Below are 25,781 nucleotides of genomic sequence, written 5' to 3'. Positions count from 1 at the left end.
GTGGAAACTGTTAAATCTTACGTATTCCTGACTGTGGCACCATGATATTTGAATTATTTCTTTTTTGACTGCTTGCAATATTTTCTTTTTGACTGGGGTTTTTTGAAACTTGACTATAATGTTCCTGGGAGTTTTTATTTTGGAATCTCTTTCAGGAATTAATCAGTGGATTCTTTCAATTCTATTTTACCCTATTATTCTAGGATATCAGGGAAATTTTTCCTTCATAATTTCTTGAAACATGTCTAGATCCTTTTTTTGATCATGGTAGTCCAGTAGTTTTTAAATTATCTCTCCTTAATCTGTTTTCCAGATCACTTATCTTTCCGATAAGATACTTCACATTTTCTTTTATTTTTTAATTCTTTTGTCTTTGTTTTGTTGTTTGTTGATGTCTCATGGTGTCATTAGCTTCCACTTGCCCAATTCTTATTTTTAAGAAATGATTTTCTTTGGTGATCTTTTGTACCTCCTTTTCCATTTCACTAGTGCTGGTTGTTTTTAAGCAGTTCTTTTCTTCAGTGAATCTTTGTGCCTCTTTTACCATTTGGCCAATTCTGTTTTATAAAATATTATTTTCTTCAGTATTTTTTGTGCCTTTTTTTTTACCGAGCTGTTGACTTTTCATAATTTTCTTGCATCGCTCTCATTTCTTTCCCAATTTTTCCTCTATTTCTTTTATTTGATTTTTTAAGCCCCTTTTTGAGCTCTTCTAGAAATTTTTGTTGGGCTTGTGTCCAATTCACAGTTCTCTTTGAGGCTTTGCTTATGGAGATTTTGACACTGATGTTTTCTTCTGAGTTTGTCTGGATCTTCCTTGTCACCATAGTTGCTTTTTATGATCAGGTTCTTTTTTCCTAGTTGTTTGCGCATTTTTTCTGATTATTTCTTATTTTTAACTTTATGGTAAAGTTGGGCTCTGTTCACCTGGGTTTGAGACAAGTCTTAGGGTGTGAGAGCACTATCCTAAGCTTCAGGCTTTTTCATGCTGCTGTTTTGAGAGCTAGGTCTGGAGACTGTAAGTTTTCAGTGTTTTCAAAGTGGTGTGAATCAGGGAAAGGTGTGATCACTGCTTTGCTGGTCTGGACTCTCGTCTTTATCCACATAAGACTCCTGTTCCTTTGCAACTTCAAATACTAGTTCTCTTCTTGGCCCCGGAACTGTGACCTGCAACTGTGTATGGGCATTGCAGCAGGGTCTTGAACCCTGTGCCAACAAAGGGTCCCCTGTGATCTCTTTCTGATCAGGAGATCTGACCACCTCACTATCTCTGGGTTGAGAGCTCCTGGAGCTGGCAGTGCCATCACAGCCTCCTCCATAACCTGCTGCTGGTGCTGTCAGTGTGTGTGTGCATTGTGCTCTGGGCCAGCCCTGAGTCCTAGATCTTTTTTGCTGACTTCCTAAATCGTCTAGGGCTGGAAAACTTACATCCCAACCTTTTGTTGGCTCTTCCATTCTAGGATTTGTTCTGAAATGTTATTTTAAAGTTGTTTGGAGAGGAATGTTAGCAGAGTTTGACTGAGTCTCTGCCTATGCTCTCCCATCTTGGGGCTGTCCTACATTTTTATTAAATAAATATCTGGATAACTGCATTTCGGTGAGATTGGTTTCCTTTGCAATCCTGTGTACTAGAGAACATGGTTCTAGGTGGGTGTGGCAGCACACACCTCTAATGTTTGTCTGTCTTTCTCATCCCCATTCAGGACAAAGTCGATGCTGGCTTGCCCACTGCAATAGTAAGTGTGTACTTCCTTCTGTCTTAATAAGAGCAAAGTAATTGTTGTTATTTGTTTTTCTAATTGTTAATGTTTGTGATGTGTGCATTTCTGAGACAGATTTGATTGACTGGTTTCCATAATCAATAGGTTTATTACTTGTCACGGTTCATTGTATTATGGTGGTTCTTGTAGCTGTTTAGAAGGAACATGGCTGAAAAGCTGCCTGTTCCCTAAACCTTGTGTTACCTCCCATCGAGAAGGGGCAGAGAGTGGAAGCCAGGCCAGCTATTAGTCCCTCACTGGGCTGGGTGGGTGGTCAAGAGTTGGAGTTGGAGGTGGGGGACGATGGGCAAGTGGGCAGGAGAAGGAGGTGGACACTCTGAATATTGTCCCCTTTTCCTTTTGTTTCCAGGCCGTGTCCAGTCTGATTGCCGTGGGAACTTCTCATGGATTGGCCTTAATCTTCGGTAAGCTCATTAACCCTTGGGCTTCCTTGAAATGAGGAGGGAGCATCTACATGTGAGATGGGATGTCCTGCAACACAGTTTGGAAAACTGGCCAAGAAACCCTCATGTCCCTCATTTAAGCTGACCCAACCTCATTTTCCCTCCACGCCATCTCTTGGGTGATAGCCTGTTGTGTCTCTTCAGTTTGGGCCAATGGTTTGGGAGTCTGAGGATTTGAGTGCAGATTCTGGCTCTGCTTCTTAGGCCTCTGTGACCTAGGAAGGTAGTTTAATCTTTTTGGGCCTCAGTTTCCACAGCTGTAAAATAAGGGAACTGGTCTGAAGGACCTCTAAGGTCTCTTCTGGATCCAGCCCCATGATCTTCTTATCTGGAGTCTAGTAAGACTGAAAGGAAGCTTCAAAGGTTAGAAGCAGGGTGACCTAGTGGACAGAGCACCAGACTAGGAGTTGGGTAGATTTTATTTTAAATCCTGCCTCTAACATCAAAGTAGCTTTGTGACCCTGGACAAATCCTGTGCTTCTCTGAGCCTCATTTTCCTCTTCTGTAAAATGGGGATAACTGAAGTAATGACTGTAAAGCCTTCCTCAGACTTTCCCCTCTCTAACATGAGCTGCTGTGAATAATGACACCAGAGACTGGGGATCATTTTCACCCAGTCAGTCCCCCTACATCTAGGAAGACTTCCCACCTGGTCTTGAGTCATGAGTAGCCTAGTACCTAAAGATTTCTGGGAAAGAAGGTTGCTGAACTTCCCTCCCTCCTGGACTTCACTGCCTTTAATGCTGTGAAGTTTCCTTTGTGTCTGTTGTGATGGCCCCTCCCTGGAGAATGTCGTGTTCTTCCTCCTCGATGCCTGAGGAGAACCTTCAGTCCTGTCTCATGCGCTTGTGCTTTGAACGCTCAGCATTGGCCAACTACTCTGGCCATATTTCCTGATTGTCCTTGTTAGTGTTTCCTCAGGGACTCTAATCCTCACACAGTCCCTCTTCAATGGACCATCACACTGGACACAGTGTGGGTTTGAATGGGTATTATGGAACTGTTACAGAGCTCCTCTCTGCTGACCTTGTATACTCTTGAATCTTGGCCAATGGCCACCAGGGCTGCTCTTTCACCCTTTTTGTCCTAGGAATGCTGGGCCATGTGTTTCCCATTGTCCACATCAATAGTTGACCTTCCCTTCCTTAACACTGCTTTTATAAGAAATGCTCCTGTGAAGGTGACTTTAAGTATTCTCTCAGACAGTTTGTTGTGAGAGCCCACATTCAGAAAATGGAATATTGGCCTTTGCAGAAAGGCTTTGGAAGGAATTCTGAGAGGCAGAGATCATAAACCCCCAAAATGAGGAACAGGAGAAAGGGATGGAGGGAAATGGAAAAATGGGACCAACCCTGATAATAGTAGTTAAGCTTTATCTCTATCATCCCTTTTCCTGATGTCACTAATTAGTTCTAAGACCTGAGGTTAGAGGCAGTGACATCAAGGGCTCTGTAGGTAACACAGGAACTCTGTCAATCAATAACTCATCAGCCAGTCATTACTTTGGGATGCCATGACTTCCCAGGGGGGTTTAGCAAGAGTCTATCAAAGATGTGTCACAAAGCACCATTTATTGAGGCATCTTTCTGCATGAAGTGCCTGCCTCCAGAAGGTTTTTATCCAAGCCACCACTGGGCCATCTTCACCCCTATTTTACAGATGAGGAAACTGAGGCTCCAAGGCAAGAGGCCCCCCTACCTACAGCCTCACAAGGAAGCCATGTGTCCAGCCCAGTGCCTCCCTCCTTCCACGGTGCCACACAGTCTCATCTTGCTACATTTTCATCTGCTAGAAAATCTCACTTTAAATGCAGTTTATCTTCATTCATCTTGGCTGTTCTCAGTTTCTCATAGCCCCATTTACTCTCTGCTTTCTTTGGTCACTTGACCATGGACCATAGGCTTATCATACCCACACCTTATTCTCATGAAATCTCTTCCTTGAGGGCAGCTAAGTAGAACCCACTACATGTATCTCTTAGTCCTCAGATTCTTGTTGCCCAGTGCTTGATTTCTTTTGGGGCCAGGAAGGTTTCCCATAGCATGCACTGGTCCAAAAGGTGATGACATTAATAATGTTCACCTTCCATTCTATGCCCTCAAGAAAAACAAATTTTGCCAAATGGAATGTTTTAGGAGAGTATGTTAATATATTCTGACTGTAATTTATAATAGTGAAATTTAATAAATCCAACTCATCAATTACTGTAAAATTTTAATGTTTGGATAATGAGGTCTTGTCAGATGAATTAAAAATCCAGTTGAAGGCCCTTGAAGAAATTCTAGTCTGTTGATTTGCTAGTAAGTGCTAGAGGTTCTTGAGGTCTACGTGAGATTACATTTAACCTTTTCATTGATCATCATGGGAGAGAGCATCAGATGTTGAATTCTAATTATATGTAAGCATCATTTAGCTTCTCTTCGAAATACAGATGACTTCATTAACAGTAATCATTTTAAAGAGAAAAAACTCACTGTCTGTAGATAAGAACACAACAGATGAGTAACAGTTTCTGAAATGTGCAGATAGGCTTCCTTTTCTGGAATGGGTTTACTCTGGACAGTGTGGGGGTCGACTCCCTTAGCACGCGAGCTTTCTTCTCTTGTAATCAATTTCTGTGCTTCTCATTTGAACGTGCTGCTCCTTCCCGTGTCAAACCAAGTGCCCCAGAATCTGCACGAGGGCTAGAAACACCAGTGACCAGCAGAGTCTGTCATGTTGTCCCCACCGCTGAGGCTTCTCACTCGCTGGCCTCTCATTAACCAGACAGGCCGTCACGATGGGCTTTGAAATTGACTTCTTGCTTTTCTTTCTTTCTCCATCTTTTCCCCATGGACCAAAAAAGGAAAAGGTACAGTGAATGTGCGTTGTGCATGTGGCCTGCATGGCTTCTTCTCTTTCTTTTGGCCTGGTAGAGTGCTCTGAGGGAGCACTGACTGGCAGCAGAGCTGGTGCTGGTGGGCTGGGCTCGGGGAGCGTAGACTGCACATGACGAGGTTCCAGGGAAGGCTGCCTTTGGTAAATGCGCCAACCTGTGTAGGTAGCAGGCCATTCTCAGCTGATTGGCATGAGCTTGCCTGGACTGCTTGGAGTGTCCATAGCCAGAGAAGTGGGGCACAAGCACTTCCCGAGAACCATCCTGCTCTCCCTTTCTCTTCCCTCCATGCTCAAGGAAGGAGGCTTTCAGTGCTTACACACACTCAGGCAAGAATGCAGGTGCTTGTTTTCTTCCTCTCTTTACCCAGGGAGCTAAAGAGAGATGAACGTCAGCAGCCTAAGAAATTGAAAGATTGAACAGTATTCTTTCAGGGACATGTTCTCATGTTCAAGAGATGTTTTTACCTTTGAAAGGGTTTTGAAACTTGTATCTATGGGGTAAGGATGAAAAATGATTGAATTTGGAGTTGTGGAAAGAAGAGTCACCCAGGCAAATAGAGAATTCATCTATTCAGCTGTAGGTTGGGCAACTGCATTATCCACATTGGCCTTTACCTGTGGACAGCTCCATTTGCTTCCCAATTGGGCATACTCATGGATTGTACAAGAATATTAGCCCGAGGAAAATGTCATTAGAAATCTGTGTTGTAAAATGTGTGTATGTATGTATATTACATATATGTATATGTCTGTGTGTCTATATACCTACACCTATAGTTCTCTCTCTAGAGAGGGATAGACATCTGTCTGTATAGAGTGAGATATCATAGAATTTAGTTGAGATGCATTTTGAATTGCTAGTGTTACATAACCTCTCATTGATTATTGTGGGTATTTCATTCATAGGGACTGGCCCTGTGATTTCATTGGTATAGGGTGAGGAGGTCCCTGGTCAGCCTACCCCTTTCTCATTGATGTGTCGATTTAGAGTTACCAAGAACAAAGGTGTCACTCCAGAGGCCCACGAGTGAATTCCCAGCCGGATAAAAACGTAATCAGGAAATCTTTAACAGATTAAAAATACAGTACAGCATATGACATAGATGATGTTCACATGTGGTTTTCTAAGTCAGGAGACTCATAGAGATCTGTTTTTCTGTGACTTTGATACCACTGACCTAGAATCCTCAGAGACTTGAAATCTTCCCAGCTCTGAGGCCACATCTCTCCACTGTTTCCTCCTGCCTTTCATTGACATTATGATGAATAAAACCAGTAACATCATGCTAATAACACACCTCACGTTACATTCAGAAGTCCTATGCTTTACTTTTCTGCAGTGCTTTGTACTTTTCAAAGTGTTTTCACATATTTAATACTTACAACTGCTCTGGGAAGATGGTACAAGTATTATCCCCAGAGATGAATTCACTTGCCTAAGACCCCACAGCTAGTTGGTGGCAGCGCCTATGGTTTGGATCCTCAGACACCTAATCAGATGGTCTTACTGCTGAATTGTCTCTGCCGGACAGAATGTGCCATTTGGGGTGGCTCCTAACACGATGGTGCTTTTCTATCAGAGGAGGGGAGAAAGGCTCCCTCTTGTGGCGTGGAGGTGAAAAGGAAGATGCCTCAAAAGTCTGGAGGGTTAGAATGTGGAGAGGTGGCCTGCATTATGTCCACCAAAAGCCCTGGTGGTACCTCTCCTGATTGACACTGGTGTCAATCAGCAGGGATAGTGTTTGGATTTTACCTCCACTTCAATGACTGATCGATGCCTGGTGCTCCCTCTGTCTTGATTAACTAGGAAGGCTTAGAGAGCCCTTTCCACTTAGAGGTTCCGAATGACACATCCCAGTCAGGAATGAGGGTCACAGAGAGTTGAGGTTGACTGAAAAAGCTCAGCAACAAAGAGGGAGGGCTTTTATAATGTTGCCTTTGTAGCTTCAGTAAATCTCAGAATTGTTCTCAGCCCAATTTATTTCAGAAAGCCCCAGTTGTGATCAGTGAAAGTTTGTGCTGACTGTCCTTACTCGGCATTTGAAGTCTGCCATATTGTGAAAACACAGTGGAGGAACTGTTGAGTGTTGGATGGGTCTGCGCCATCGCTGAGTGAGAGCTTTGAGCAGAGGACGGCAGGCCTTCTGACACTGCTTGGTGACACCCTGTTCATTCTGCCCCCGGTTGGGAGAGCAGCAACCATGGTGGGGGCGAGGGGGGGGGAAGAGGAAGGGAAGGAGCCTTATCAAAGGATGACAGCACGCTCATCCATGAATCTGAACTAAAAAGCATCTATGAAATCCTTACTATGTGCCAAACACTGGGGTACCTCTATAGAAATAGAAAAGACTGGATAATCATTGCTCTTTTGTGGAGGGTGATGATGGCCTGTCAAAGGACGTTGAACTACAGGACCGGGCAAAGGCCGGAGGCTCCAAGGGCACTGCAGCAGTGTGAACAGCAAGCCCCAGGGGAGATCTGGGGGAGGTGGGGCATGAAGATTGACTTCAAGTAGGCAAAGGGCTATGAGTGGAGAGGGTTCTGGTTTGTCTTGCTTGGCCCCAGAAGGGGACCAGGAGAAATGGGGGGAAGGTGTGGAGAGGTGGGCTGAACAGCAGCCCAATGTGGGGGAGAACTTCTGTCATACTGTAGCCAAGGGGCATGGACCTTGGGAAATGTGGGGAGCCTCAAATGGGGCTTTGTTACTATATGGGTGCCTTTCCTCATTGACCAGCAATGTTTGTGCTCAACTTGTGCCCAAACTCATTCGTGGGTTTGGTTCTTGGGCATTTGTTAAAAGATGAGTCATATTCTTTTGGAGTAGAAAGTTATGAGAGGAGTTGAATAGGAATAGTGAGATACCAAAAAGAGGTGAAAAAAGAAAGAGAAGAACATCAGAGAATCCTTAGAAACCACAAGAGGGAGCTGAAGGAGGCAGCTCTGAAGCCGGGCCGGAGCCGACCGACCGACCGACCCACCAGACCCAGCCATGTGGCAGCTTCATCTTCTGTTCTGTGGATGGGCAACCAGGCGTTCGCTTACCTTTGTTAAGTTCCTGATGATCAGAAATTTTTTTAAATGTTGTGCTACTTTGGGATTGTCCTTTCCTGTTGGCAAAGAAAAGGTGTGATCTTCCAGAAGGCCCAGTAGTCTTTGCTTTAATGAACAAATTAGAATAATTTACCGTGAAGGCATCAAGTTTGGGAGGGAGCAAAGGGGATGATTCCCCACACTGATGAAAGGGTATTCTCTTTAAAGATCAGGTCAGTAATTTAAACAAGCAACTTGCCTCTCATTTACAACATTCCTAGGGCACTGAGAATGTAAGTGACTTAGCCAGGATCACACAGCCAGTGTGTGCCAAAGGCAGCTCTCTCCAGCTCCAGTGAGAGCTCTCGTTCTGTCCCACTCCCTTGGAATAGGAGGAAAGCAGGCCTGTTCTCAGTGATGCGTAGCTAGAGTCCAGGGCCTGGAGTTAAGAAATCCTAAGTTCAAATCCAGCCTCAGACACTTAGTAGCTGTTTGACCCAGAGCAAGTCACTTAACCTGTGTCTGCTTCAGTTTCTTTCTCACCTGTAAAATGGATATAATGATACCTGTTTCCCTGGGTTGTTGTGAGGTTAAAAATCAGGGAACATTTGTAAAGCACTTTGCAAACCTTAAAGTGCCATATAAATGGTAGTTATTAGTATGGGTAACAATAATGGATAGGGTGCTAAAATCAGAAGACCTGAGTTCGAGTCTTGCTTTGATGTTTTTGGGTTTCCATGGGCAAATTGTTATACCTCTCTAGGCCTGTTTTTCCTTCTATAAAATGGGATTGTAGTATCTTCTGCCCAGAGTGGTTGTGAGTCCCAAATGAGGAAACACATCCATAATTGGCACATAAACCAGTGTTTCTAAAGTGCTAGAAAGTATTCCTCACTTCCCTTGTCCCTGTCTAGCTTCCCTAGGGCTGCTCTGGGGATGGGCAGCTGCCAGTCTTAAACACTTCATTTGGCTCACAAGCTTGATTGATGCCAGTAGGGAGGTAAACTTCAGTTTCACCTTTGACCGAAGTAACAAATTCTGGTTTAGTGAAGTCCAGATTACTGAGGCTTTTAAAGTGCCCAGGAGGAGATTGTGTTCTGGGGTAAGCTGGAAACAATGAGTAACAAAGGAAATAAGGAGAGAAAAGACAAAAGGTAGATTGTTTACCCACGGAGCCCCGGGGCGCTGGCATTGACCTGGGCTTCCCTAAGGAGGCCTTTGCCAGACTGAAATGGCTGTTCCTCAGTGTGGTCAGTGATGGCCTCGATGGAGGAGTGTGCCTGGCTTGGGGTTTGAGGGAAGTTCACCATGTTCAGAAGCAAGGCTGAGGCCTGCTCCGGCCCCATCTCTGGCCCAGGTCTCATCCCCTTGTCCTCTTTGCCTGGTCTTGCTCTGTCCCCATTCTGGCCCGAGTGGCAGATGCAGCTGGGGAGGTGGAAGGGGACAGGATGCACAGGGGTGCTATTAGTGCCCCCCAAAAGGCTCCTGACCAACAGAGAAAGGTGATTCCCCCCCACCCCACCCCCCCCACACCATGCTCTCCCTCCCTGCTCCCAGCCAGCGCCTATGTCTCCATGACCAAGGATGTCTTCTCCTTTGTGGTCCCCAGATCAGAATCAAGCCTTGCGCCTCTGCCTGGGCAGCACCAGCGTCGGGGCACAGTATGGGGCCATTTCTGCTCTCAGCATCAACCATGACTGCTCAAGACTTCTCTGCGGCTTTGCCAAGGGCCAGGTAAGACTGGGCGAGCATGGTGGGCAAAGGTGAAGTGGGCAGCTGATCTATGCAGTTCAGTGACTGCCCCTGGGTGGGCCTGTGCGAGCGTCCCACAGCGGCCACATCCTCAAGCCAGCCAGAGGGGCTGGAGTGCAGGAAGACCTGAGGTCAAATACAGCCCACAAGACAGCCCCACAGTTCACATCTTTGTGCCTCAGTTTCCCCATCTGTAGAACAAAGGGGTGGGACTTGAGGCAGACCTTGGATGCCCCTCATAGTTCTAATTCTGATCTTATGAGTTTGTTTTCCTCGTATTTGCTGAAATTCTGCCCAGATGTGGCCTCTGGGTCCTCCCCTCAGGCTGCATCAGGGCCACAGTCATGCTGTGTCTGCTCCCAGGAGCATGTTGCAGAGCCTTCACCCCTGGGATAAAGTGGGACTCTTGTGCTAGGCACTACCCGGCCCCCTCACGTGGTCTCAGCCCCTTTTACCTAGGCCTTCCTTGCCTGGCCATCCTTCCCCTCTTGGAACCTCTCGCCACCATCAGGCCTCTCCGTCCCTGGAGGCAACTTCCTGTCTTCCCTGATTCCACCACCAAGGTCTCCTGCCTGTCTCCCATTTTCTGTTTATTTCATGTTTATTTTTCTGGGTCCAACTAGAATGGAGGCTCTTGGGGGCAGGGGCTGTTTCATTTTTGTTGTGTGTCTGCAGTATCTCAAGCACAGAGCCCAGCCCAGGAACTGAGTTGTAGCCAGTCACACACAGCATATATGGGGGAAGCTAGACTAGGTCTTTGTGCTGGGTGTTGGAGGGATTGTGCTAGAGGATGCCAGCGATTACCTGATGGAAACCTAAACCCTCAGTGCCCTGGTCAGCATGGACCCCTTCCTAGCCTTGATGCCTCAGCCAGGCCATTTCCTCTGAAGGTCTTTTCTCCATCCACGTCACTGAGCTGCTATGTTCTGCATACATCTGTCTGTCTGTCTGCCTGCCTGCTTGCCTTTCTGTCTTTGTGTCTGCCTGTCCATCTGCCCATCTGCCTGTCTATCTGTCTGCCTGTCTCTGTCTTTCTGTCTTTCCATCTGCTTCCCTGCCTGTCTTTGTGTCTGCTCACCCACCTCACCTGCTTCTAGAATTGCTGCCTGGTGCCTAAGCACTAACGTGCTTGAGATTGTCTCCTGACTTCTGGTCTGTAGAGAGCCTGCTATGGGAACACAGACGTTCTACAATTGATGCTGGTCCTAGGGGGGCTCTTTCCATAAGATAAATACACCCCACAGGGATTTCGGGGCACACTTGGCACCAGGCTCAAGAGCATCTAGAAGCCCCGTGATTGGGCATCCTCTGCCTGTGCTGGGAGTCCAGCAGCCTGCCTGAGTGGGCCTTCACTCTCAGCAGTTCTTAGTCATGTTTTCCACTGAATTCTTTTGTTAGTAGATCTGGAAACCAAAGAGAGAACATTTCCTCCAGAAGGTGGATACTGCTGCCACCACCCCACCCCCACCTCCACTCCATATAGAGCCCTTTAAGGCTTACAAAGCTTTACTTTACAAATATTATCTCATTTGATTCTTACCACAATCCTGGCAGGCAGGGTGCTATTATTTCCATTTGATAGATGGGGAAACTTAGGCAGACAGAGGCTAGGCGATTTTCCCAGGGTCATCAGCTAATGAGTGTCGGAGGCTAGGTTTGAACTTGAGTCTTCCTGACTCCTGGGCCAGCATGCCCTGCACTGTGCCACCAGGTGTTTCTCCAAAGGATTTACATTTTGAAAAATATTGATTAGCTAATATTGCATTTCATATTCCTCTGAGAGTCCAGGGGTTCTTAACATGGGGCCCCTGAACTTGTTTCCTTTTTTGAACATTTTAATCACTATTTCAGATCTGCATTTAAAAACACAATTTCTGAGAAGAGGTGGGGATTGGGGGTGGTCCACAAGCTTCAGTGGTCTGCTGCCAAAGAGCTCTGTGACCCACACCCCCAAAGGTGAAAACCTTGTCTTTGTACTTCTTTATCATGACTCTGTGACGTTGGGAGCTCAGTCATTACCGGCCTCATTTTTCCAGTTGAATAAACTGAGGCTCCAAGAGGCAGGGACTGCTGGCCCACCTGTGGTCACAGCTGGTATCTGAGCCAGAATTTGGACCCAGAACTTCCTTGCCTCGAATTGCAGTATTTATTTCCATGATAATACACTAAGCGTCGTGTCCTGTATTGTGAAGCCATATGGAATACATCATAATTTGTTTTCTTATTCTAAGATTTATTGAAAAAATAGAAATATGCAAGAATAAAAATGGTTTCGTTTATATAGAACACTCTGTAATTCAAGAGCCAAATGAAAAGCAGCTTTGTTTTTGAAAGCAGTTAATTGCCTTACAGATGACCATGTGGGACTTGGCCGGCGGGAAGCTCTTGAGATCAATAACAGATGCTCACCCCCCAGGAACAGCAATTCTGCACATTAAGGTAACGGCTCTGCTCATCTTTTCACATCAGCCCCCGTGTCTTGCCTTGGCCTCTTAGGAGTAGAGGCCTGCCCTTGATCTGGCTGACCAGGAGTCCCAAGCACAGAGGGCAGCTCTCTGTTCCTGTTTCTCCTGTTGACTACTGAACTTCATGGGGCAGCATGGCCAGGCAAACCCCAAATAGGCCTTGGAAACTAACAGAAACTAGAGGGCTTTGTTCAGGGGGCAAGAGTTTGAAGTGAGCCAACAAGCAGCCATATGGCCCCTTCTCCAAAGGTCCCAGTGGTCCCTGATGTCTGCTGTGCTGTGATTGGTCAGCACACCCATGCTGTTGACCCTGCACCACAAAGTAGCTCCCCGATAAATTGACTGGCCTAGCTATCCAAAGTCAGTCTTAACACCTGAATGCCAGAGAGCATGGGGGAAATGAGAGGGAACTGGATAGACAGAGAAGAGCCCAGAGAAGGGAGGAGACTTGAAGTGGTTTCTGGGCCAGTGTGCCCCAGCCGCTGATGGGGCATGAAGAAAAAGAACCCAGCAAGGATGGAAAGGCTCTCAGCAGGAGTCTTTGGAGGTGCAGCCAGGGCCTTGCTCTGTGTGCATGTGAAATAGTCTCCTGCCTCTCAGAAGCCTTGAAAGGGAGGGGCCATGCTTCTTGGGGGGTGATTTTTACGTAGGGTAATGGTTGGATTAGATGACCTCAAAGGTCCCTTCCAACTCTGGGGCTCTAGCATTCTCTTGGACCCTCTCTGGGTATAAAGGCTGAATGGGGCAACATAAGGACCTGAACTTTGGTGACCCCATTGTGCTACACGGAAGACCCCATGACCAGTTGTGCAGCAGTCTGGGAAAATGGAGAGGCCCCCACTGGCCGTGTCTTTACCAGCAGCAGGGGAATTACCATAATGCGTTAGAAAGCTGAGAAGTAAAGCGTGTGTTTTAGAAAGAATCCCATAAAATACTCCAAAGCATTTATAAAAAAAGTCCAGGTTAGTCGAGGGTCTCCCCAACTCTGTTATTCTGGGAATTCTTTATTCAGATGGCTTGATTCTGGATAAAAGGGTTTGCTATAACTGTGGATATCCCCACATGCTTAACATCATGATATTTTGAGAATAATTTTTAGAAAAAAGAAACTGGATACTTTTCAAAATAAAATGAAGCAGGGTTTGTACTTTGCTCCCAGCTCCAGCTGGCCATGCCAAACACTTTTTGGAGGTTTCAGGGCTTATGGTTTTCCCCAGAATGACATTCTCCAGAGGACTTAGGCCTTCCTCCAACACGTGGTGGAGCTTTCTGAGTTAGAATGTTGGGCTGAGAGCCATGGGGAAGTCACAGACTGATAACGGGTTTTAACAAGAGGTTTCTGGGCTTGTTATCACCATCGTAATACATGAATGATTCTATTGAGAAGCTGACAGAAAAATAATGTTCCCTCCTCTGTTCAGTTTACAGATGACCCGACTCTCGCCATTTGCAATGACAGCGGTGGTTCTGTGTTTGAGCTGACATTTAAGTAAGAGAGCGAGGCTGCATGACGAGATGAAATGAGAAGATTAACCGTGGCTTAACATTGTAGAAAACCGAGATAAGGCTCAGGCAGACCTGGAAAGCTCCCAGGATGGAAACAGGCCAGGGAACCTCAGTGGATACGATGCCTTCACCAGCCCCAGATGATTACAGCCTTCATGACCAGTGTAGACATGCTTTCAATGTCTTGGGAACATCCTGGCCCCTTGCAGCTCCTGTGAAATGGGCAGAATGAAACCCAGACACAAGAAAGCCATGGGGGTGTGATTCCTAGCCTGTCCTTTCCCCCGGCTTGGGAAAGGGAAGGAAATGTTGGGTCCCATCCCTCCCCAGCTGTGTGCTGGAGGCACGCACAGCACAGCTTCCCACAACTTTGCCAGAGTTCTTGTGTCAGCTATTAAGGTCATCCATATAGAGCTGGTGGAGCCTCAGGGTCACCTGGTTCAGTCCCTCATTCCACAGGGCAGGGAGCAAGGCCCCTAAGCACAGGGTGACCCTGCAGAGGTACTCTGTGCCCAAGGTGGGATTTGAACCCAAATTTAGCATCCTCACTCCATCCTTTTGCACAGTAGAGGCAGAGGAACTTTTAGTGATAGGAGCTAAGACAGAAGCACCAGCGTTTTTACGCTTACTATAATCATTTTCTCACTTTTACTGTCAATCAAAGATTAACTTTTACCGGAGAAGATATTTTCTCCTATTTTCAAGTCTCCTTCTAATGCCAAGGGCTGTTAAGAGGATCCTGGCATGCCCCTGCAGAGTAGGATATGAGGCACATTAAAAACAGGGAAAGATAGGACTCCTGATGCCTCAGAGGAGTCGCGCTTGTTACCTGCTTTGACTTGGAAGAGCTTGCATTTAGATGATGTTTCTTAAGACTTTCAGAGCTTTTTCAGAGCCTCAAGACTTTCAGAGCCTCAAGTACTCATGTTGCTATGTTGCAGATAAGGAAACAGTCTCCGAGAGGTCAGGTGGCTATTGATGATCAGGCAGCTCGTGAGCAGAGGAGGCAGGATCCAGACCCATGTGTCCATTTTTGCTGCCATCATTCTGGGGTCAAAGTGTACACACATGACCAGGCTCTCATCCAAGGTTTTCTCTTTATTGGGAAGGTGACTGTGGTCAGCGTTAGCATGGGAGCTCAGCCTGAAGGAGGTGCAGGCCCCAGTTGTTCTGTGACAAGGTGTAAGAAGATCTCTTTTCCCCTTGGCTTTCCTCCTTGTTCTTGCCCCTTGACTACCTTGGTGATGGGGTTAAGGGTCATCCAAGAGGAGACAGTAGGGGCTAGGCAGAGGTGTCTACTTCTGGCTTTCTGAGCATTTCAAAGAGCACAAATTCCAGATGCTTTGGTCTGCTTGTGGAAACAGCTGTGAATTTGGAGAGATAGCCCTGCAGTGAGGCGGGAACCTGATGAGGTGTCCCTCAGGCAAGAGCCGGTGTTCAGGCTGACTCTCAAGCTGGCTCGGTACCTCCGTGGGCCTACTGAGCCCCCCGCTGCTGGGGCTGCATCCTCCCTCCAAATTGGGTTGGGGACAATTCCTTTTTGTCTTTACTTGGAACACAGTAGGCACTTAATAAAGGCTTCTCAGTTGATTGGTCAAGATTAGTGCCTTTGACTCGATGGCCTTTGGTGTGTTTGTTTGTGCCTGGCCTAAGCTCTGTTTCTCCAATCTGACTCTAAGCTTCTTGAGGCCAAGAACTGCCTGTCTGTTTCCTGTATCATTTATAAAAACTGGCACAGTGTTAGGCATGGGATAGTTGATTTTTAAAGAGAGATAAGAGGAGCCTAGACCACCTTTCAATGTCTTCTTCCTTCTTGCTTTTTAGGCGAGTGATGGGAGTGAGAACCTGCGAATCGCGGTGTCTGTTCAGTGGGTCCAAGGGAGAAGTTTGCTGTATCGAACCTCTTCATTCCAAAGCTGAGCTGAAGGATCACCCCATCACCCAGTTTTCCTTACTGGCCATGGCATCCTTAACTAAAGTAGGTCTTGGGGACAAAAGGGTATGTATCATCTGTGGAGAATTACTGAGTTTATCTTGAGAAAAAATATGTGTTTATTTCATTTCTTTTCTGTCAAAGATATTGGTCATTGGACTGAAGCCGTCTTTGAAAGTGTGGATGACTTTTCCTTATGGACGGGTGAGTAAGGGAGTCATTTTCTTTTTGGCAAGAGGGGAAGGGCATGTGGAGGACATTAGGGTGCTTTGCCCTGTGAATGTTCCTAAAAGCTCCAGAGCATGACAGAGCCCTGGTTTCCAAGCCCCAGCTCTCCCCAGTGGGGTGCTCTGGGACACATCAGAGGTGAGCCTTCCCTCCCCTGCTTCTTGAGTTCAGATATAGGGGGAGGTGCTCACTTCTCCTGAGCTGATGGCAAAGCACTTCTCTGTTCATACATAATTGTTATATTCATTAGTATGGATGCTCTCTGATTTCTTTTCACCTAAACTTCTGAATGTGTGTGACTGTCTTTGTTTTGGCATTTGTACCCCTAGAGCTTTGTGCTGCACTCGGCCCAGCCTAAAAAGTTTATTAGGGCCTTTTTATTCTCAGTCCTTTACGTACACATCATTCAGAGAACAGTGAAGGAAGGCTCTTCCAGCCCTCGGTAGAGGGGGACAAGGAGGTACGTGTATCCTAAACTAATCTTTGAACATTGGCATCTCTGCTAAGATGTCAGCTCTATCTGAGTATCATCTCAGAGAAACTGAAAACAGCTCATATAAGAGGTGACCTTGGGGTGCCTTGGCATCAGAAACCTCCTCTCTGGGAGACTGAAGCCATTTCTGTGGCCTCAGAACATGCTGTCTAAAGTATGGAGAGGTGAAAGGTCAAGTGAGAGGGAAAAAAAGGAGGTGTTTCCTTCCCTTCTTACAAGGAAGCTTTGGCTTAGTAAAAAGAGCATTGGATTTCCAGGCAGAAGACTTGAGTTCAAGGCCCAGCCCAACCACTCCCTGGTTGGGTCACACTGGCCAAGTCAGTTAATGCTGGATGAGCTTCACACACTGTGTAAAATAAGGATCACGTCAGCAGCTGTCCCACCTTCCTCCCAGGGTTGTGTTCAGATAAAATGAGATTATCCACATGTACATCTACATGTATATTCATGTATGCGTTTAGGTATGTATTTATATCTGTGTGCACATATGTATGCTTTATGTGTGTCTGTGCATATGTATGTGTGCAGACATACTATGTCCATCCACCCATCTCTTGGAAATGCCAGAGTGTTTCCTAGATAGGATGGCAGCACATTGCCATGGAGTCTGATGCGGTCCTCGAGGGGCGCCCCCCAGTCTGTCATGTGAGGGGCTCTTCAGTGGCTGTCCTCTCAATCTGTGCTCCAAGATTCACATTTCTTGATCATGTCCGTCCTTCTAGGTTGATGCCTCCTGGCTGGTGCTATCTTGTGCTCTCTCCCTTCATAGGATTGATTTTTTGTTTCCTTTTGGCTTAGATGGATCCCTCCAGTGTCCCCCTGCTGGCCTGGCATTTTGTGGCAGCCAATAATTATGTGAACCCCACACTGGCCTTTTGCAGAGGAGATGTCGTTCACTTTCTGTTGGTAAGCTCTTATTGCGGAGCAGAGATGCCCTCATCCTAACCTCTGCTTCCTAACTCGCCTATTTCTTAGTAATGTATCTACCAAACAAGCTGTGTTGTGAGGGCATCTGATTTCAGTTGTCATGTTTAATGGGGCAGCTCCATTGTCCACAAACAGTGTAGCAGCCCTGGCATTCGGGATGAGAGCTCGGAGTCTGGGTTTTACCACTTCCTGCCAGAGGTCCCTGGCATATTACTCCCCACTTTGGGCCTTTGTTTTTATAAAATGAGGGGATTGGTCCAGATGGTTTCCAAGATGATTTTCAGTTCTCGTTCTGTGAACCTGTGTTCCTTGATGGTGAAAAGTTGGTGTAAAAGTCTTTTGAAACCTCCCACACCTTTCATTTTTCTGTGTCCTCACCTTCATCTCTGCGTGGTTTGTCTCAGTTGGGTGTCTCTCCAGACTTTCTTTCAATTTGTTCTTCTTTCTTGTGCCTCCTGTTGCTTGATGGGGCAGAGCTACTTGCAGCCCCTCCATCCTTCTCTGAAAGATTTGACTAATGAACTGGTGTTTGAAACCAGAAGTGGTGCTGACTGCCTGGAGTAATCTGTTTGGGAAGGCCGTCAAGTGTTGGCCAACTAGGGTGACTCTGGGCTCTTCTTCATTCTGGCAATTTGTTACTGCCATTAAACTCTGTGTGAAGTTATTAGAACTAATGTCCTTCCCTCCAACCATCTCCCATTATGCTACATCAGTCACTTGTTTTAATGATCCATGTTGGAATTGTTTCCATTGCCTGCCATATCATCTTCTCCCTCTTGTTCTCCTAGCTCTGTATGAATTTGTTCTAATAAATGACAGTGAGACAGTGTGGTTTAGTGAGTAGGGAGCCAGCCTTGAAGCCCACATAAGCTGGGTTCAGTCCTGCCCCAGACTCTTATGGGCTGGGTGAGCTTAGCCCCACAGGGCCCCCGACGGAGCACCTGCTTCTCTTCATGGGCAAAGGGAACTTCCTCACCTCAGCTTCCCATAAAGGCCCAGGGCCTGGTCTTACCCTTTCCTCCCTTCAGTCAGTCAATGATCTTAGTGTGCCCAGATACATCCAAAGTAATTGCCACATCACCAGAGAGTCGTTTTCTGCCCATTTCTTCAACATCAGATCTGTCCTGTGGTGGGTGTTGGTCCATGTCTACCACGTCCAGCATGGTGGGACTATTTTTTGTTTTTTACTTGTGTCACCGGTGCTTAGCACAGGGCCTGGAACCTGCATGTGCTTGATGAATGTCTCTTGGCCATCTTCTCCAAGGAAGCCTTTCTGTTGTTCAGGCCCAAGGCTCCTGGGAGGCCTGAGCCCATCACTCCCATCTTTGCCTTTGCATTAAAGTCACCAGATGCACAGGATACTTTGATTTCAGTAGGAAGATCTCACTTTGTTCTTCATAGAACAAGCATTTGTCATCCTTTGCAGCTGATGTTGGCACATAAATTATGTGGTAATCCTTTGGAACATTCTCACTGTGGGCACCAAGAGACAAGATGACCAGATGGCTCACAATGTGATGTTTCTTGTTGCCCCAACAAAAGCCATTCTGCCCTCCCTCTCTAGAAAGGAATCATCCTTCCACTTAGGGACAGCTTCCTTCTCTTGCCTCATTTGGTTTATGGCCTTAATGTTCCTCCATAGGTCATAAGGCAAGGATCCCACTTGTAGAGCACCAATAGCTAAGTTCAGATTTATGGAGGGTCTGAAAACTGATTCTTGGCATGCTTTGCTCTCTTCCCCAGTGCTCTGATACCATTTCTGCATAAGACTGAAGGCTGTTTTGTAGATTGCTTTGGGTCATGGATGGCACAGACCAAAGAACTTGTTGCCAAGGGGTGTGCCTACTGATGGTAAGCCTCTCGGTACTTAGAGGCTGATCTTTGGAAAGTAAGCCCTCTGTTGGGACCATTCTGGGCACATGGTAGTCTCTGTAAAGCTTGTGCATCCCTGGCTGATCCTCCAGGAACCTAGGTGCTGCCTGCATCGTGAGGAAGCATCAGGCTGGACTCTGTGGACTCTGACATTTGAACTGTAACATTCCAGACCCACATATGGTGCTGAGAAAGCCAAAGGTGGAAAAAAGCAGCCAGGATTGCATTAAATATCTGGAGGAGAAAGCTGTGCTGGAGGGGGCACCGTTTTAAGGGCATTGAAGGATAAATCCTCACAGTATCTAAAGATGGGGACAATATCAAAGCCCTGGTGTCATTACCAGAGAAAGGTGACCCCTCCATATCTACGACCTATGAGCCAACTTTTTTGTCTCTTTCAAATTTTAATAAAAATGATCTTCACACTGATCTGGGGCTTCTTTGATGGGCTCTTAGAAAGGAATGGAAAGGCCTTCGATTTCTTAGGAGGCCACATCTATACTATCACACAGTTGATGGAAGGATGTCCAGAAAGGAAGACCCCCACCCTTGACTGCAGGAAAGTGTTTGATTCAGTAGAACAAAACACTGTCTAAAAGCTATCCCTGACATGGGGACCCCCAAACGTGTCAGAATCATCTGGATTCCTCGACAATGTAACAGAGAAATCTTTTTAACTCTGGTCATTAATGTCACAAGAGGCATAAAACAGGGACATATATGCTTGGCCCTAGGTGAGCCAGAGGTTCTCCTTCACCAGCCATGGAGAGAATCCTGCTCAGAGTTTGGGTCACAGAGGGATTCCTCCACAAACTTCCATTTGTGGGTGACACTGGATTGGTTGCATCAAATCCTGTAATGTTGCCAAAACTCCCGGGTGAGATTCACCATCACTCTAGAGAGGATGACTAGATTGGCCACACTGGAAGGACCAAATGGATGAAGGATGCCTGTTGTCTAGACTAAGTTGTACAAGCCACCAATGGAGGCCGTCCCTCCATAGCTGTTTCTTGGACAAGCACTAACAATGAACAATGAATTTGAACACAGCAGGGATTCTGCTGGACTGCCTTTGAGAAATACAGAGTTCTTTTGGTGGCCTCCAGCTCCTCCTGGAACTAAAGGCTCATCTCATTTCTACTTAGACCCCTGAAACTCCCCCAGAGAGCAGTGGTGAGGTGCATGGTGGGCATTAGCAGGCTGCCACATATCAAGGAGAGGAATTTCATAAAAGCAGCCTGAAGCAGGGCAGAGATGTATGAGTGAAGAAGAAGGAAGATGGGCCAGCCACATTCTAGAACGAAGGACAACTGAGGCCCAGCTGCCATGCACAGTGCTGAATGTGGAGGAGGGCAAGGATGAGAGCCCCCAGGATGGGTAGGTGCGGAGGGGACGTGGCTGTGGTGCTGGAGAGAGCACACAGCCATCGGAGCAGCTCAGTGATGGCATCTGTCTCCTCTTTCATCTCCATACCAATGAGTGAGATGATGTTTTTTCAGCCTTCTGTCCCTTTGTCTACTGAGGAACAGATGTTGTTGTATACATATGCATGTATAGGTGTTTATATAAGCACAGTTATGTTTTGTGCATGTGTGTGCACATGTGGCACACACATGTTCTTCCAGACAGATGAGTGAGCCTGAGCAGCCAGCCCAGAGGGGAGACTGTTCTGCCTTCTGTGCCCCCTCTCCCAAGGCTCACATAGTGAGAAAGGTTCCCTTTTTGGCACAAGTACAGTGACCTGTACTTTACCTGCCTGTTCTGGTGTGGGATCTGATGGAGATGTGAGGCCTCAGGGGCTGTGGCCCAGGGGGATGAGGGAGCCTTGGCTGCTTGTGATGTGGAACACTGAGCAAAGCACCAGGAGAAATCCTGAGACTTATCTCAGGATGATGGGGCTTACTTTAAAAACACATCAGTTTGTGACTATCAATCCAGTGTTTGTTAATTACGTAGGATGTGACCAGCAGGATGAGGAAGAGAGGGCATAGAATGCTAGAGGGTGGCAGGGGACCAGAAGGGCAGGACAAGAGGAGGTCACTGGGATGAGGAGAAGTAAGAGATAGATGGGAGGGAGAAGTGAGGCAAGATGTAGAGGGCAAGAAAGCCATGAGCCACCCATGAAATATGCTGGCAAAGAAGAGGCATCCCGAGGCCCAGGCGTATTACGCATCAGAAAACTGTGATGTGAAACTGAGTTCATCTGGATTGTGTGCGAGTGAAAATGGATGTAGCTGCGGCACAGATCAGCCCTGACATCTGCTCGGCTGACCCATGTGCTGAGAATTCCGGTGAAAACTCTCATCCATTTCATAAGTTAAGTCAGAGTCGTGTTCCTGTTTGGCCATGGAAAGGCCAATTTTGGCAGGCTTTCTAAGATACTTTCGATAACAAAAAACGTATTGTAGGGGTTTCTTAGTTTTAAGTTAAATATTAATATATTTTGTTTCAGTGTGGCAGAACTCCCTGATACCTCTCTCCCCTGTGAAGTATGTATCCTCTGAAAATAAGGAGTTTATCGTTTGCCAATAGGAGGGAGGAATATTCTCTTTGATACCTTGGATAGCTCAGTGAAAATGCGGCTCTTGTATTTGACCAGAGTTTTATGTCTCTCAGCTTCATTTATTTACAGCATTGTGTTTGTGGTATATTTTGTTCTTTTGGCATTTTTTCTTCACTCTGTGTCACTCCATGTTTCTTTTAATTCTTCATGTTTATTTTTTCTTATGGCGCAATGATATTCCCTCCTATTTGTACATTATAATTTATTCAGCCCTTTTCCAGTCATGAGGCACATTCTTTTCTTTACCCCAGTGCACTGATAGAGACAGTGCTGCTTGGAGCCTTTTTGTACACATGAGTTTTTGTTTTTGTTTTTTCTGTCAATCCCTTGGGGAGTTGCCTCAGTATGGGGGAAGATTTAGGTCAAAGAGCATAAACAGCTCTTGTCTGTCTTTGCCCGTACTGTCCTCTAGGCCTGGAATTTTCTCACTCTTCATCTCCATCTTATGAAATCCTTGGTTTCCTTTAAGACTGTTCCAGCAAAACCTTCTGCCTGATGCCTTTCCTGATCCTCCTCCTCCCTCCCACCCCAAACTGTTAGTGTACCCCCCTCAAAAAACCACCTGGCATTCTTTTTGTGTATAGAATGTAAAGCTTATATACACACACGTGCACATATATTCACATTGTCTCCCATTAGAATGGAAGCTCCTTGAGGACAGGGACTATCTTAATTTTGTCTTTGTATCTGCAGCACTTACATCCCTGTCGCATAATAAATGCTATTAAAAATTGCTTGTTAATGGATGAATACAAACAGCTTAATAACTTTTCTTGCACGATTCCATATTGTTTCCCAGAACGATTAGACTAACTCTACCAGCAGTGAACATCATCTCTCTCTGGAACTTTTCAAGCTCAGTGGGAATAGTGGGCATCCTTGCTTTCCCCTGATGTTACCGGGGAAGCTTCCAGTGTTCTTCTGTTATTAATACCACTGACTTTTGGGTTTAGGTCAGTACTCTAACCACACTAAGGAAAGGTCCTTTTATTTCTGTGCTTCATGAGGCATCTTTTAAGAAGTGCTATAGTTTGTTTTAAAGGATTTTTCTGAACCCTCCATATAAAGTATTTTATTATTTTGTTTTTAATATGATTAATCAGATTTAAAGTTTTTCTAATGTCCAACCAACCTTGCATTCCCAGTATAAATCTAGCCTGCTGGTGCTGAAAAGTTCTTTTGGTTATTAAGAGTCTGATAATATTTTGAAGAAGGCTGTCTGGTAGCCACCTCTGGTGGGAAGAGCCCCAGCCTCCGGAGGAAATGACCTGGGTTCAGATGCTTTCTCTGATGCTAATTTCCTGAATAAGCTTAGAAAAGAGGAGGCATGACCCCTCTGGGCCTTCCTGGCCTCAGCTCTAAATTAGACAATCTCGAAGGACCTTTCCAGCTTGAAATCTGTGATCTTATTTTTTATCCAACTGGCCTCCTTTTCTGTTCCTCCCATGGTCAATAAGCCGTCTCTGTTCCCAGGGCCTTTGCAAACAGGGAGTGTTTTCTTCTTTGTACCTCTGTCCCCAGCACCCATTACAGTGCTTGACACACAGTAGGTGCTTAATAAATACTTGTTAAATGACCAAGATGACAAGAGCCTGGGCTCAGGGATACTCAGAAGAGGCCTGGAGAAAGCACACAAGCCCCCCTGTTCTTGGACATGGTTCAGGGGCCCCACGTTGAGCTTGTTCTGTCTTTCCCTGTTATAAATCATGTTCATTTTGAACCACTTGTATACTCAGATGTAATTAAGGCTGTTAATGTGCTTAGTCTGAGCCTGTGGTTTGGTTTGTCTTCAGGTTAAAAGAGATGAATCCGGCGCCATACACGTCACTAAACAAAAGCATCTGCACCTGTACTATGACCTCATCAACTTCACTGTAAGTGCTCACGTCGGGGTGGGGGAGGGAGGGAGGGTCATCAGGGCTTCCAGTGGCTGCCAGTGACCCCAATGGGAGGGAGGGTCATCAGGGCTTCCAGTGGCTGCCAGTGACCCCAATGGGAGGGAGGGTCATCAGGGCTTCCAGTGGCTGCCAGTGACCCCAGTGGGAGGGAGGGTCATCAGGGCTTTCAGTGGCTTCCAGTGACCCCAATGGGAGGGAGGGTCATCAGGGCTTTCAGTGGCTGCCAGTGACCCCAATGGGAGGGAGGGTCATCAGGGCTTCCAGTAGCTGCCAGTGACCCCAGGGGGAGGGAGGGTCATCAGGGCTTCCAGTGGCTGCCAGTGACCCCAATGGGAGGGAGGGTCATCAGGGCTTTCAGTGGCTTCCAGTGACCCCAATGGGAGGGAGGGTCATCAGGGCTTTCAATGGCTGCCAGTGACCCCAATGAGAGGGAGGGACCCTCTTTATTTTTTTTTCCAAGTTGGCAAATGCATGTTTATTTCCATTATCTACTTCTGCAGGAATTCTTAGGACCTTCTTTATGGACACTCAGGAAAGGAGCGGGGAGCTGGGTAGATTTAGAACCTTACCGTTGGCTCTCCTAGGAAAAGTGGGTTGGCGTTCAGGTGACAGTCAATCAAGGAATGCTCATTGTTTTGGGGCTCATTCATCTGCCTCTCCTAATCATGTTGGGAGATCAGAACCCCCAGGTTTGCTGTCTGTCCCCTTGGGGGACATCAGGCCTCCCTAACTGTGCAAGGACAGGCAGGGACAGATGACATGTCTTGGGAGGGGTGGCACCACGTTAAGCTGGTTGGGCTTACAGATAATAAACTTATGGGCCCAGGGCTCATGTAAACCACATTCCCTTCCAACCACACCTTTAAGCTAACCCAGAAGGAACACTGCCTTCCTGAGCAGGGTGAGTTCAGGCAGATACTAACTCACAGCAGAAATCAGACTTTCTACAATCCTCCAGTTTGAGGGATACAGAGGGTGAGGAGATAGAATACCAAGGCTGGTGGCATCTTGCAGTATGATGAGCTTCCTCAGGCATGGTGAGAAGTCAGGGGAGTCCCAGAGTAGTGCAGCCAGTGGAGAATTGAGGAGTCATTTAACCTCCATTTCTTCATCTATAAAATGGGGACCTTAATAGCACTCACCTCACCAGGGTTACCATGAGGAACAAGTGAGATCTCCTGTGTAAAGTGCAGTGTCCACCTAGCACTGGTGCATAGTAGGCACTATATAAATGTTAGCTATTATTGTTATCAGGGCAGCTGAATGGTGTGGGGTGAGGGAGGGGAGTAGGACCTGGAGTCTGAAAGATCTGGGTTCGAGTGAGATCTCCAGCACTTCCTAGCTGCGTGACCCTGGGCAACTCATTTAATTTTGCCTCAGTTTCTTCATCTGTAAAGTGAGCTAGAGAAGGAAATGGCAAACCACTCCACTATCTTTGCCAAGAAAATCCCAAATGGAGTCATGGGGAATTGGACATAACTGAAATGACTGAACAAAACATAGTCACCACCATCATTACCATCGTCGTCGTTATCGTTATTCTCATACCTGCCTGATAATATTTTCTTAACATAGTGTCTCAGACTTGAGCCCTCTCCTTGCCCCCACTACTTGCCCATTTCCTGCACACTCAAAAAGGAGAATTTTAGATTGTGTTCCTTTTCCTTTTCTCCCAATGTGACCATTGCTCCGCTAAGCTTCAGCCTGGGGGCAGTCGTCATGACCCTGGTCTCCTCCCCTCAGTAGCGAGCCTGTTCCCTTATTGATGCTCTTATTGACAATGTTGGGTTGCAGTGGATCAATTCCCGGACGATCGTGCTCCTGGACAGTGTGGAGAAGCTGCATGTGATTGATCGGCTGACGCAGGAGGAACTTGAGACGGTGGAGATTTCCGAGGTGCAGCTGGTCTACAACAGCAGCCACTTCAAGTCTCTGGCCACAGGAGGAAATGTCAGCCAGGCCCTGGTACGGTGGAGGGCAGAGAGCAGGCGAGGCCACTGGCCCTGTTCCCTC

General features: G+C 46.6%; 1 protein-coding gene across 8 annotated transcripts in view; it reads left to right on the top strand.

The window, feature by feature from the left end:
* VPS8 (VPS8 subunit of CORVET complex) overlaps positions 1-25,781 on the top strand; it is a 163,310-nt gene that overhangs the window by 27,301 nt on the left and 110,228 nt on the right. For all 8 annotated transcript variants that reach the window (XR_011973980.1, XM_072640418.1, XM_072640419.1 and 5 more), the window contains 10 exons: positions 1,704-1,736; positions 2,131-2,185; positions 9,741-9,865; positions 12,236-12,322; positions 13,770-13,837; positions 15,679-15,832; positions 15,932-15,991; positions 17,307-17,414; positions 23,664-23,744; positions 25,563-25,733. Coding sequence is in view for 7 of the 8 variants with exons in the window: in XM_072640418.1 (XP_072496519.1) it covers positions 1,704-1,736; positions 2,131-2,185; positions 9,741-9,865; positions 12,236-12,322; positions 13,770-13,837; positions 15,679-15,832; positions 15,932-15,991; positions 17,307-17,414; positions 23,664-23,744; positions 25,563-25,733 (942 nt within the window). In the remaining variant the exon portion in view is untranslated. The remainder of the gene's footprint in view (positions 1-1,703; positions 1,737-2,130; positions 2,186-9,740; positions 9,866-12,235; positions 12,323-13,769; positions 13,838-15,678; positions 15,833-15,931; positions 15,992-17,306; positions 17,415-23,663; positions 23,745-25,562; positions 25,734-25,781) is intronic.

This window comes from Notamacropus eugenii, chromosome 2 (genome assembly GCF_028372415.1).
Source record: "Notamacropus eugenii isolate mMacEug1 chromosome 2, mMacEug1.pri_v2, whole genome shotgun sequence".
NCBI lineage: Eukaryota > Metazoa > Chordata > Mammalia > Diprotodontia > Macropodidae > Notamacropus > Notamacropus eugenii.
The sequence above is the reverse complement of the archived record's forward strand: the minus strand, read 5'-3'. Positions and strand labels throughout refer to the sequence as shown.